Genomic DNA, 13825 nt, shown 5'->3' with positions numbered 1-13825 from the left:
GAAAGATGGGATTAGGCTGGAGGGAAAACTGCAAGATAGCAGCCCATTTGCAGAAGGCTTACATGAGGCAGAGCAGAACAGCAAGAACAAGGCACGGCAACACTGAGCTACGCAGGCAGAGCTGTGTGCGAGAGACTCATGCAATAAACAGTTAACTGGTTTTCTCCCATAGAATTCACCACCATAGGGGGGGGAAAAAAGTCCCAGTAAAATCTGACAATACTTTGAAATATTGCTTCTCTAGAGAATACACCTTCCAACCATGCTGTTGCCTGCCATGCAGTCCTTCAGTTGGGAAACCACTGTCAGCACTATCAGACATCTGTGAGGTAAATCCCAGCACAGAGTTAATAGTGCTTTTTACACTGTTCACCTTCATGCACTGCACTTTTTCCTGGGAAGGCCAACGCTTAAGGCAACGAGGCCACCGGGCCTTCTTGGGCCAGCAAGTTGGAATCTCCACAGCAGGGACCAGCTCCACCTCGACCTGGGATTCTGATGTCTCCACAGCCACCCGGACCACTGAGCTGAAGCTCTCCAGCACTGTCACTTTACCTGCAAAGGAACAGCAAGAAAAGATAATAAAGAGGAAAGGGTCCTTTTCCACAAGCCAAGCAAAGGGCTGTCTAGGGCCTTGCAGTTCTATTGTTATGTCTTAACACTTTCTCTTCAGTGCCATAAGCAGAATACAATAAAAAAGTTATCATCTTATTCTAGCCCGGGGAATGAGAACAAGAAGATGATGAAGGAGAAACCAAGTTCTCAATTTTACACTCAGTTACCTTGCTTTTGTTTTCCTCTGTGTCTCCTCTTAAATCCTAGGACCAGCTTCTTAAAAATGCAGATGGACAACTGGTGCAACCTAACATTTCTAGTGGTACAGTACAAGGAGATCACTGCAGATTACAGGGGACCAGATGAACACTTCTAATCTAAAGATCTCCTTATTCCTTCAGAGAACTCGTGATCAGGCCAAATGATTTACCCTTGCCGGTCATTTGGAAGGTTTTGTAGGGTATCCATAAGTTTTGTTTCTGGAGATGCATTTGCACAGAAGACAATGCCAGAATTTATAGCCTGTTGTGCAGAGCAGTCATACAAAAAGTGCTGCTTGCCTAACTGGGACTGCTGAGTGTCAAAGAGCTAGTTCCATAGTGATTTGGAGGAAAGAAGTTGCCTCAGTGAAAGAAGAGTGGCTCATCTCCAGGAACAATTGTGCTCTAAAAGAGCAGAAAGGAATTAAAGCTGCAACTAATGGACTTAGTGAGATGTTTCCTGTTGGTCCAGCTGTGTTCATGCAAGAAGTTTCTGTCCCCAGCTTTCCCTGTCATTCTGGCAGGATCACTGTCCCTTCAACTTTGCCATTTGAGCCAATTGCGTGATCACGCGCTAACCTGCAGAAGTAAAAGACAGAGCAGATGATCATAAGCAGGTTATATAGTAGTGTGTTAACCCACCTCATCTTGACTGGCATGCGCTGAGGAGCAATTCCACAAGCAGCCCACAGAACAGACTTGAAAGGACAGTGATGAACATCATCTACCCCGACAATGGAAATATCTGCCTACTTCCAATGGCAATTTAACATCTCCTCCAGGAAGCGCAGGGTTGAATTACCTTGCAAACAGTGGAGTCCATCCCAGTTGGAACTTTATAACCCTCAGTAAAATCTGCATGTTATTTCCCTACTGAGCCAAGCCTGGCACCAAAACAGGAACTCCCAAGCCCTCAGCAGGGATTCCCTAGCAGCTGAAAAGCATTAGAGCAGCTGCTGTGTCAGCATGTAAATACATTCACAGTATTTCTAAAAGCATTGCAACCATGCTACCTGTTTTTCCACCAATGAAAAGTGAGACACGTCAAAAACTGGTTTTGCTGGTGCTCAAAGAATTAAAAAGAAACAAACAGGGAAGCAATGAAATCAGGGAATTTTTTCTGTAACTTGAGTTGTACTGTGGGATTAAAGAAGTTAATTCTTCACAGAAACAAACAAAAACATCAATTACTCCTCCTGACTTCATCTTAGCTCATCTCGTCTGTGTCAATCTCCTCCCAGCTGGCCTTACAAAATAAGACATCAGAATCACTCCCTGGGTCCCTTGGAAGCACCTCTCCTGGCTCAACAACTTGACACACTGCTGCTAGGCACAATGGCAGGTTTTAACTTCGGCAATACGACTTTCACATAAGTAAAGACTCAGGTGCAAGCCCATGCCATCTGGTCTTTTCTGTGAACCTTAATGGTGAGATTTCATCCCCATCGACCTTTCCATTTCTAGGATAACCAATATTTCCTAGAAGAATGCAATGATCTAGCTGAGCTTGACTTTAACATGTTTTCTCCTGTGACTAAAATTCAGAGTGCAATCAGATGAGTGGAAATGACTCCTATTTCTCTGGAATACAGAAGACCCATATCAGACTGCTGATGAGTAAAGCCACCCTGGAAACACGCTATGAGAAGAGGCGCCACAGTCTGGATTCGATCATGTCACAGTATCTTAATGTGAAAAGATGGACATAGGCTATTTAGCTTGGACCAAGCCAAGTGTTCATTAGCTGAAGTCTATAACATGCCTCTAGGATGCTAAGAATTAAGCATGAGGATCATTGTTCAGGCAGCAATCTTGCTACAGATGTTGCAGCTATGGAGGCATGTTGCATGCACCACTGATTGCATTACGTCAGTGATCAGCACTGCCAGTATAAATGGCCACAGGAAATAAACAGGCACTTTGGATTGCTCACAGAGGGATCAGCGCCACTGCTGAACAGGACTGGGGTAGCCTGGGCACTGAGGAAAAAAAAGAGTACTTGTCTTGACTTTGCTTAAGTTCTTCTACTTAGTTCCCACTGCCCCAAGCTGGAAAGCTACAGGCAGCTAAGGTTTCCCCAGAGCATCATCTGCCCTATAAACATCATCAAACCCTTTCTCCTCCGACTTATGCACCTTTCCTGTATCCAGTTTTCCTATAATATCTTCCTTGCTAGCCCAGATTACTGCTGTAGTAGAAAAAAGATTTTTCCCAAACAAATTCCTAAATGTTCTGAAAATCTGTGTTGCAACTTGGGTGAACTGTGAGGGTGATGTTGCTGGAGACCCTACCCAAATTCCTAATAAAGGAGAAACATCTTGGGTATGAAGAGGCCAAGAACTACTTAATTCTATCCTCAATGCAGGTCTACATGCATGACTGAAATGGGCTAAAGGCTCCCTGATTTTGGAGGGACTTGTTGCTTTTTAACTTCTGATCATGTCAACCAAACAAACACTTTGTGTGTGTGATGATTTCCCCTCTGTCAGCTGCAGAAGACAGCCAGTCCCCTTTATACGTGTCCCCACTAAACTCACTGGAAAGGTTACAGGAGGTAATCGACTTCTCCACCAGCTCCCGGAAGATGATAAGGACTTTGGCTGGAACCAGGTCGCCTTCAATGTTCACATCTGTTTCATGCCACTGCTGAAGGCTTTTTGAGAACTGCTCCACCTCTAGCCATTGATGCAGTTCTTCAGGGTCCCGCACGGAGGAGAGGAGCTTGGCTCCATGCACGGTGTAATAACGCCAGTGCCGTACCTGGCATTCCCTGTACCCAGTCAGGCCGCGCAGAGGGACAGTGATGAGGAATTGGCTGGGTGCTAAGACCTAGGAGAACGCAGAGAGATTGAGAGAGGAGACAAGGGCAAATCCATGAGCCTGGAATATCGAAAAGAGGGTTAAGGAAGTAACAGGTAAAACTGGGGGCTTTGGAGAGAAGGAAAACCATAGTATGACAGGAGCAACTGATTACAGCCAGGGCCTGTTCCACAACTGCCCGAGGGTTACTTTGGAGGTACACAGACTAAAAGAAAATTGTCTTAGAAGGAGTATGATGAGAAGGCCCACAGAAGACAAGAGCGCACTGCCTGATTTGCCACCACACCTGCCATGGTTTCCCCCATTTCTTGTTATTTCTAGTCTGCAATTGCATGAGATGTAAGAACTAGCAGCTTCCAAGCAGCAGGAAAACATCAGAGAGCGTGTTTTGAGATCCAGCAAAGGGAAACAAAATAGTGCAAGTTATTACCTCAGAATTGTCACTATAGATAAGCCTAGAGTTCAATAGTAGTAATAACCTTGGCAAAAAGTGCACTTTTCTGATCTCTTTCAAAGTCCACTACAGACATCAGTAAAATAAGACCATTCATTTTACAGGTGTTTCACTCTGCATGACTGTCCTTTAAGAGACAGAGACGTGAGGCAAGTGACATGCCTGAGCCTACACAGGCAGTGGCACTCTCAGAAATAAACCCAGGTCTTGGCCAGCTGTATTGGATGAACCTGCAACCCTTGCTGCAGGGAAGTCAGAAACAGTGTAAGGATGGAACCAGCAACCAATGGACAACAAACCCTCATGTTTGTAAGCCAATTAATTGGCCTCACTGTGGGAATGACCATTTTCCAACAAAACCAGTGCTGAACCAGTATTTGCAGAGAATAAATAAGGTGACACAAATACCATGAAACCTCATACTGTCCCGGAGCATAGCCAGACATCTCTAAACACTAGTTTGGAAGCATTTGACGATCATGGCTCCAGGTATTCAGAGAGGGCATTCAAACTCCTTCAGACTTTTATCATGTTGACTCAGCAGCTTTTCAACTCCACTTGCTACCAAGCCTAACTTACGCTGGGATTAATAAGGCAAAGCTGCTGCAGGAGCAGGACGTGAAGTGACAGCTGTTGCTGCAAGGTGGTTACCCTGAGGTGACTGAAATGCCCTTGTCGCTCTCCTGTAATAAACCAAAACATTCTGGTGGCCTTCCTGGTAGCTCAGCTGATTTAAAATATGACTGCAGAGGTGCCAGGGTCCTGAGGGCACTAACAGGCTTTGGCAGCCCTGAGTAGCCTTTCTGGGGCTTCTACCCACGGGCCTGGGACCCCCATTTCAGCTCAGCACCAGGCTACGCCGTAGGAGTGCTGGTCTCCAGCCATGTGACAGCTATGTCTGCACCTGGACATAGACCCTGTTGTCCTATGTGCAGGCTGCCTTCCCAGCCTGACCTCAGACCTACCTCGCCACTATGGACTTGACTGGCAATCAAGAGACTACATTTGACCCTGGTTACTGTCGTTGGGCCTGATCCTGACCCCGATGAGTGCTCCTGGCTTGACCTCAGACCTGCCTTATCAGCACAGGCTTGCCTGATGATCCAGACTCTCGCTTGACCCCAGTTGCCCTCCCTAGGTCTGCCTCGCCCAGGGACCATGGGGCAGGCGCTGCTGCGTCCTCACGCTCACCTCTGGGCTCCCTCTCCCATAGAGAGCAGCCAGTCTTCTCTGCTACCTGGCAAGAGATTCAAAACACAAAAATGGCCAGCAAGAAGCACAGACATGGCAAAGGAAATGCCAGAAAGTCCTTCTTTTGTCAATATAAACCACCTAAAGGCAGGAGGATACTGGAACACATGGCAGACCAAGCTGACCTGCACAAATCAGGTTTGGCGGGACTGAGAAATCCTATGAGCAGCTCAGAAACAAAGTGCTAGGCTCCATAAGGGAAAAATACAATGGCCGTCATGCAGTTAACTGTCTCACTGCCTCGGCCACATTTGCAGGTAGCAACCATTCCTTCCCATACCAAGATGCTGACTCATATGCACTGGCACCCAACAGAGTTCAGAGGGAAGAGCTGCAGGTGTTATGCGAGTGCCTTCAAATACAAGTCACAAGGCTGCTCCACCTGGGGCTTACCAGGAAACACCAGAAATCACAAGGCCGGGGATGGCACTATAAAGCTCAGCATATGTCCTCTTGGCCTAAACAAATCCCTGTCCCACACCTGTGCTCTGTCACATGATGGTCTTACATGCCATATGCAGACCACGGGCCCCAGCAAGTCACGGGCTTGAACAAGAGCCTCAAATTCTGTGTGTGTAACTTATGGCCAATTCTGCTGTATTAAAAACCTGCCTGTAGTAGGCTGGACAAATTGAATACAACCTCATTCTTGTGATCCTGGCCAGGATATCCCAGGGAGGCAGAAGCATTAGGTTAGAAATAAAATATTTACAGTTTGAGCGAAAAAACAAGCCTTTTGTGGAGAGGATGAAATAGTCACAGGAGGATCGGTTAAGTGGGTAGAGTTGTCTGGAGAAGAGGGTGGGCAAGGAGAAAGCAGGCACACGGACCAGCAGGCACGAGGTGGCAGGAAGGCTTTGTACCTGGATGGATGGGTGGAATGGGCGCTTCCCCCGAAGCATAGCTGACCACTTGGCCAGTAAAGCTGGCTGGTCCTGAGAGAAGCAGAAAGGAAAACAAGAAGTATGCAGAACAGAGAAAAAGCATGTGCCAGGTCATTCATTCACAGAGCAAAGCTACAAGCTTCCTTCAAGCCTATTTGTTAAAGGAAAATCTCCCACCCCACCATGATTAGAGAGTTAAACACTTGGCAATGCCATCGGGCAGCGCTGTACCAGTAATTACTCTGGACACTAACCTGCTCATTACGCCTCACTGAAGCCTCCACAGCCTTTGCATCAGCCCTACGCAGCTGACAGCTGCAAAAACAGTGGACCACAACTAAAACCAAACACTTAAAATTTTTAAAAATAAAATATTCCGTTTTGTCCATCTGAATTTTATTTTGAGGTTTTTACTTTTTGTCCCCTGAGTTGCAGAAAAACATTGAATATCTAAAGACTTTTCTTCTATATTCCCACCCAGCCCCACATATTTAGAAGGAGGCTTGTAGCTTCTCAACAAATCTAGACCCCTCACCGTGTTAAATTAGGTCCTTTTAATCAGAAGCCGAAAGTTCTGAAAAATCCCTGTGAATTTAATTGACAGGACAAAAGATGTTGCAAAATGAAACACAATAGTTAATACATTGGCTTTCCCTTGACGCAAGTTTCCTCTATGTTGAGTTACGTCAGCAGTGATACTAAAGATTCTATTTGTTGGAAGCAGAACATCCCAAGCAAAAAAAAAAAAAAATTATTAACCCATTCTTTGCTGCCCCATACCTACAGGACATTACCCAGGCCCTCCTAGTGTGACTACCACAAATTTATAGCACTGGGTTCAGTTAAATCTGAATAACAAATTTGTTACTTTTTAAGAAAATAATTTTTTGGGATTTCTTTTAAGCAGATGTAATACAGATCAGCCTACAGTAATACCAAATTGCTGCTTGGCACAGATTGCCTTGGTTTTGTTCTGCTTTGTTCTCCAGAACAGCATTTTTACCCTGAACCCTGGTCTCGTCAGACTTCATTAGCCGAGCAGGTTTGTTCCAGTAAGAGGGGAGGATGGCAGACTATGGCACTAAGGAACACATGGACCAGGATGTGGCACTGTTTTACGTCACTATGGTCGTTCCTACTGGCAAAGCCACATGCCCTGGGATACACAAGATTCCATAAAAGATATAAATCTGGATGTTTTTGTCCCCAGAGCAATAGACACATTTTGGACTGGATGATTATATTCTGCCTCCACATCCTTTCAGCAGCCTGATACACACAGAGTTCTCTCCTTTCAATCCTAGACAGCTGCAAAAGTTGACTCATGCTTTTACATGTTTGGTATGTTTTGATCCATAATGGGCTGCATTTCAGTGTAAGGATTGACGTAGCTAGAGTATGTAAACTACTTCAGATGAAAAAGATCATTTTCATTCGAAGTGGCCATTGCTGCGACTGTTTCTTAGATCCTTATGCTAGTTATTCTTGTGTTAAGTAGTCACAGGAAATAACCAGTCTTCTCCAGTCACAGCTGAGATAGAACATTATTATTTCGGTATTTGATGGTCTAAAATGGGTCTAAAATACATTTCTTCCCAGTAAAACAAGTTCCAATCTATGACCAATAAAAACCCCTGTATTTTTCTGGAGGAGCTTTCTAATGTTCATAGTGGAAAAAGGGGGGTTGATTATTTTTTTTCTTTTTTTTTTTTTAGAGAGTTGATAGGTTTTCCACCTGTGAAAAAATGAGTCATGAGCATTTTTTTCTTCTTACACTACTGCTGTACAAGTTTTTTCTTTCTGTCTCCCAGAGAGTTTTGGCTTCTGCTTGCAGATTGACAGCTCTGGCAATAGACTCTCTTTGTAAAAGCAGCAGCTGTAAAAGAGTTTCTGCCCGATTTACCCGTCCCTCTCTGACGCTTCTCTAGTTGTAAGATGTCCACAAGTCCCTATGACCCAGTCACTCACTAGAACTTCCACAGTGAAGTGTCGATGCATCATCTGTGGTGTTTTGGATGAGGTACCCATCCACACAGACACTGATACAATGGAGAAATCACTTACTGACTGCCTACAAGTTGCCAGAGAGTACACTAGAGCTCTTCTTCATACCTTAATATTCTCATTGTGAATGCCAGAGTTGGAGATAGCCTGGAATCGCGTGGCCTTATAGCTGATTTCCGCAGTCAGTTGCTGGATGATTTTCTGCACCTCCTCCACTGCTTTGGAAACCAGATAATGGCGCTGTTCCACCTGTCAGTTCCAAGATGACACTTCATATTACAGGTATCTGCAGTCTTTGTATCAAGCAGAAAACAGGAAATTGACTTAAAGCATCTTGAAACATTTGTGCCTGTGCTGTGCTGGTAGTAAAACCAACCATTCCTTGTCTGTTACAGTCAACTTACCATGAAGCAGATCTTTTGCTTATGAACACTGAAGGGCCAATACTCAAGACTGCCGAGCATTATTCAGTATTTCTATGCCAATACCATTGGATGGAAGGGAAGGAATTAATTTCATAGATAAATTTGCTTTCAAGCAGCTACAGTTTCATTCTTTACACATTTTGATGAAGAATACCCTGCATATACTTGCCATTCTCAGAGCCAGGATATGTCTCATTCGAAGAGGTGGCAAGACTTCAAGAATTACAGATACCCTGTCATTAGCATTTAGATGCCTACAAAAGATGTCGAAAGTATCCATACTGTCTTCATATCTGAAGTACAGATGAGAGTCCATTCCTGGATGGTGAGAAGATATCTCCCACAGCTAGTCCCACTGGGGACTAAGTGTTTGTGTGACTTGATGCATAGTCCTTCAATTCACGCAGTAGTAGCATAATTATTTATTAAAAATTATTTCAGTGGAAGGTCTGAGTCTTGGAAAGACTGAGACGAAGTATGGACAACTCAGAAAAATGCAGATGAACCTGAACCTTCACATACTACTAAAAATGAATAGAGCATAAGGGGATGCTCAAAATCTGAACAAGAAGATTCAACAGGAGGAACATGGAGGCACCATGTTAGCAAAGGACATTTCAATATTTCCCAAAGATCCTTATACATTTATCAAAGTGAGGAGGAGATTCAGCTATTGCTAATGATGTTCATGAAAATATTCCTAATTACTTATTCATCCAGAATTACCTATGCAGGGTGAGATATGAAGACCATTTACTGTGCTTTTTTGCATACTAATGCTTTAGCTCATTTGGTTGAAATTCTTGCTTTAATTTCTTCTTGTTTTTTCTTTTTCCTCATCATATTCTGCTAAATCTCACTGTTTGGAGGCAAGAACAAAATTCAGAAACAGATGAGAGGTTTGAAAGGACTAGATCAGAAAATTAAAACCCACCTGAAGCTAGAACTAAAACCTCAGTTGGGCTATTTGCAGGCAGGAAACAAGAGTGTTTAGATCATTAACAGCTTGGGTAAAGTGAATAATCAAGCATAATTGCCACAGTCAAACACAATTGCTATAGTCTTTTGTTATTATCAAAGACCAAAGCAAAATGAAGCAAAAGCATAAGGAAGGAAGAAATTTTTTTACAATGAGGATGGTGAGATACTGGAATAGGTTGCCCAGAGAAATTGTGGATGTCCCATCCCTGGAAGTGTTCAAAGTCAGACTGGATGGGGCTCTGAGCAATCTGATCTAGTGTAAGATGTCCCTGCCCATGGCAGAGGAGGTGGACTAGGTGATCTTTAAAGGTCCCTTCCAACCCAAACCATTCTGTGATTTTATTCTAAAACCCCTGTGTCCTGCTTGCTTGGCATCTGCTTCAGCATCTAAGCAATACTCTTCTCCCTTTTAGAAAATACCACTGACAAGCACTTCAGTAGAAGTCCATTTGGGCACCTTTATGTCAAACGCTAAACTGTCAGACAAAATACTGCATTGAAATGTGTCCCCAAGCCCTGGGAGGTGACACATAGCTCTACTTCTTCACAACAATGGACCATACAATGGATTAAAAAGGACTAGTGCTTACCTAAGACCAGTTAACCAATGAAGAGCAATTGACTAACACTGGACTTGAAGATGAGCAGAGTTTGAACACCTCCCCCCAGCCAACAAAGTTAACGGTATTTTTACTATGCCTGAATAGTTTTTGCAAGTGGAAAATACATCAGACATCAGTATCATATTCTCTTCTCTGGCCTCTCATCTACACTTGACATCCTGATTCTCTGCTATACGAACAACATATAGTCCCTTATGTTTATATAATACCCTTTATTATCCCTAGTAATTCACCCTCCTCCTCATTCCAATTCATCCTTGTTCTCTGAGTCCAGTTTTAGCTAGTTTACATGTAAATTTTTTTTAAAGAAAATTTATACTCAAAAAATTTAGCCCATGTTCATTTTCACCTCCTCATCTCAGCTTTCATTTACAGCACTTCTCCATCTGTAGCTATAGTTGTTTTTTCCGCCATGTTTTTGCTCATCCAAAAGAACTCCTTAAAGCAGTCCAATAAGCTTGATTTGCTCAACGAGACACCTAATGGTTTCTCCAACAAGCAAATGGTATGAGCGGTAGAGAAAGTTGTCTACCTGTAAGAGCTTTTAGCCACAAACCCCAGACTTTTTCTGTTGAAAGTACACAATCACTGTAGGTCAGCTCAGATGGAGGTCTAAGACTGCCCCTGTATGCATTGCTTATGCCACGTTGTCTCTAAGGAACATCTGCTAGAAACACTTGCTGCCATTTCCAGTATCCTGGGAGAATCCATCCAACTCAGTCTGGCCTCATTTAATTGTGCCTTCATCACCTACTGGCTAGGCTACAGCAGTTGTCATGAAATCTTTAAGAGAGTATAGACTCTCAAAAAACCTGTTAAGTGAGGTATCACTAAACACCTCTTTCTGTGTGTACTCCTCATTACTGGGGCAGGGATAAAAGAATGAAGGGCATGTGACAGACTGTGCTGGCTGTTGCTAACACAGTTAGCTCCCTAATCACGCTGTTGGAAGATACAGCCTTCCTACAGAAGGGAAGGCATGCAAATCAGAAGACAGAACATGAGTGAGTGAATGCAGCTTCTGAGGAGCCAAGGCATTTATCTAAGGTGTCTTTAGCACTAGCACGGACATGTTGTGAGAAGAGACAGAATGAGTTCTTTGTTGGACAGCCACTTCTACCACCTACTGGCATTCGCCTTACCAGGTCTTAACTTTGGAAATCATGCTGAAACAAATGCACAGAAACAGAACAAGGTCTATTAACGTTTTATTGTGGAGGAAGGAAACAGGACTGAGATTTACTGGGGATTGTTAAGAACATTTAGGTTTGTTCTTATTTATCCAGTCACATCCCTATGCACTTGAGTTTTTCCTTTGCTGAGTAGCTTAAGGAAGAAATCTTTCGTATCAAAGAGATTCATTGCACCAGGTGGTTGACCTATTTTCAAAAACAGGCAGCATTTTACTGACAGAACTGTGGCTTCCTGAAGGTTAGGCAGCCTCACTTGGACAGGAGACTCAGGAGCAGGCAGCAACTAGGAATCCATCAGAGCTGGAGGGCTGCTAGAAAACAGACTTTCAGTAGAACCTAAAATATCACCAACTATGAGCCTCGCTTAACTACACTCTGCTTCTGTTCGCTGTATTTATGGCAGTCATATGAGCATCTTCCTGTGCATGGCTTCCCTCTGTTCCCTCCTTTGTAGCTCTGCTTTATAAATCTTCAGAGAAGCGCTCACTATTATAGCTCACTGAACAGAGTCCAATGGAATGATTTTCCAGTGCACACCACTGCATGGCTGAAGATTAAAAGTTCTTACGGAAATACACCTACTTATCACCAAAACGTTTCCATACAGAAAACAAACCTTTCTTACCAGCCCCTTCATGGTACTAGATTATTTTATCCTTTACAGAAAAGAAAGCCTTACAGTTTTCCATTTTGAAATTATTTTTCACTTTGGTGTCTTGCATTTTGTTGGGGAAAGCAGACTATAAAATAGGAAGTAGCTAAGCACTGTGACGAAACACATCAGCTATAAAAAAATGTTATGGCTCACTTAGAGCTACTTTTATTAAACAGTATTGTTTCATTCATGATTTTATTCTGTTTTACTTCATTTCATAATGGGGAAAAAAACCCAAGTGCTGGAATATCTCATAAAATAGAAAATGTTCCAGCCTGCATGTGCTAATGAGGCATGTTATTTTAATCATGGCATATAGATAAGTTTCCTTAGCTGAAGTAACAGACTGATGGGTGAATTCTAACAATCTCTCTCTCTCTCTCTCTCTCTAGTTCCTACATGCATCTTTTTTAGAAGCAACCCCGGTGTGGTTTTGGTCTTGTTTCTGTCAAGCCAAGACCACTGGACAACAAGAGAGGCAAGGACATTTCCTTAGACTAAATGCTGGCTGTTATAGCTAGTCTCACATCTGCAATTCCAGAGTGGGAGCAAAAATTCAGGACATCTGAAGAAGAGGACAAGCACCTTGAAAAATTAGGCTACCAGCTGAGATCCCTGATAACATTCTGCAACAGAAACCTAGAATCTCATTAGAAATACAGTTCTCATGAAACTTCACCCAGTCTTGCCTCAGAAATGAAGACAGCAGGCAAGCAACTAACTGTCAAGCTTGGCACCCTTCAGAATCAACACCTAGTGTGGGAGACAGAAAATCTGGACAGATAAAGCCTTACCTTGCTCTGGATGTAGATTTCTACATCTTCATCTGTGAATGGTTTCATGGCAAGATGGTCTTCACTGCTCTCTAAAGTGTGAATTCACTCTTCACTCGTTCACCTGCCTCTGGAAGTAGAGGGGCACTCAGAGCTGCACAGAGCCTTCCTGCTCTGCGAAGCTCAGGTCACCTAATTCTTCTGTGGATGAAGAAGAGGAGAGAGAAGCAAGGAAGTATGCCTATTTGTAAAATAAAAAAATATTTTCTGGTCTGAGTTACAATGGTGACATACAGCTGCTTTGGAAAACTAGCTCCAATTATTATTTTCTAAGTTCAGTCATCATTATTCATCTTACTACTTTTAAATGGTGGGTCTTGCAAGCAGGCAGATGCAAAAATATCCCAGCTACTGCTCCGTCTCAGGGCAGATCTGGAAGTGCCTTTCAGATTGCACTGCAGATTCAGTATGGTCGTGCACAGCATTATTATTCTGTGTGCCACAAATACTTCCCTGATTCCCTAGCCCTTCACAAAACCATTTGTTAAACACTCTCAGCTATCCCTTGTTGACTTCAATCCACCCACTTTCCTTCTAAAACTGCATGGGTATTTTACACTCAGATCATTCATTTGGGTTGCGGTCTGCAGCCGCTGTTCCCCTCTCCTCCCCTCTCCTTATATCTCCTCTCTCTCTCCGGCTGTATTGACAGTAAATATCCCGCAGCCTGTCCCTTCCTGTAGTTTGCTTTGCTTTCTTTACAGTAAACAGACAGAAAACTGTCTCTCTTTTTCTGCCAGCAGCTCAGCTAACAACCCCATATGGACAATTCAGAGGGAAAAACAATTGATCAGGCTTCATTGATCCAGTGAGGGTTGGTGGCTTTTAGAAAAAAGGGTGCATCAGCACATGGAAGGGAGTGACAGAGTATAGAGATGAGATCCCAT

General features: G+C 43.4%; 1 protein-coding gene across 1 annotated transcript in view; it reads right to left on the bottom strand.

Moving 5' to 3' along the window:
- The window catches only part of MAB21L3 (mab-21 like 3), a 17004-nt gene extending 4050 nt beyond the window's left edge, over positions 1 to 12954 (bottom strand). Inside the window, exons 1-4 of the mRNA XM_009639090.2 lie at positions 12900 to 12954; positions 8337 to 8477; positions 3353 to 3644; positions 374 to 555 (exon numbers count right to left, since the gene is read on the bottom strand). Of these exons, the coding sequence (XP_009637385.1) occupies positions 374 to 555; positions 3353 to 3644; positions 8337 to 8477; positions 12900 to 12947 (663 nt within the window). The 5' untranslated portion in view covers positions 12948 to 12954. The remainder of the gene's footprint in view (positions 1 to 373; positions 556 to 3352; positions 3645 to 8336; positions 8478 to 12899) is intronic.
- Positions 12955 to 13825: the final 871 nt, after the last annotated feature.

The sequence above is a fragment of the Egretta garzetta genome, unplaced genomic scaffold (assembly GCF_000687185.1).
Source record: "Egretta garzetta isolate BGI_Z169 unplaced genomic scaffold, ASM68718v1 scaffold85, whole genome shotgun sequence".
Taxonomy (NCBI): Eukaryota; Metazoa; Chordata; class Aves; order Pelecaniformes; family Ardeidae; genus Egretta; species Egretta garzetta.
The sequence above is the reverse complement of the archived record's forward strand: the minus strand, read 5'-3'. Positions and strand labels throughout refer to the sequence as shown.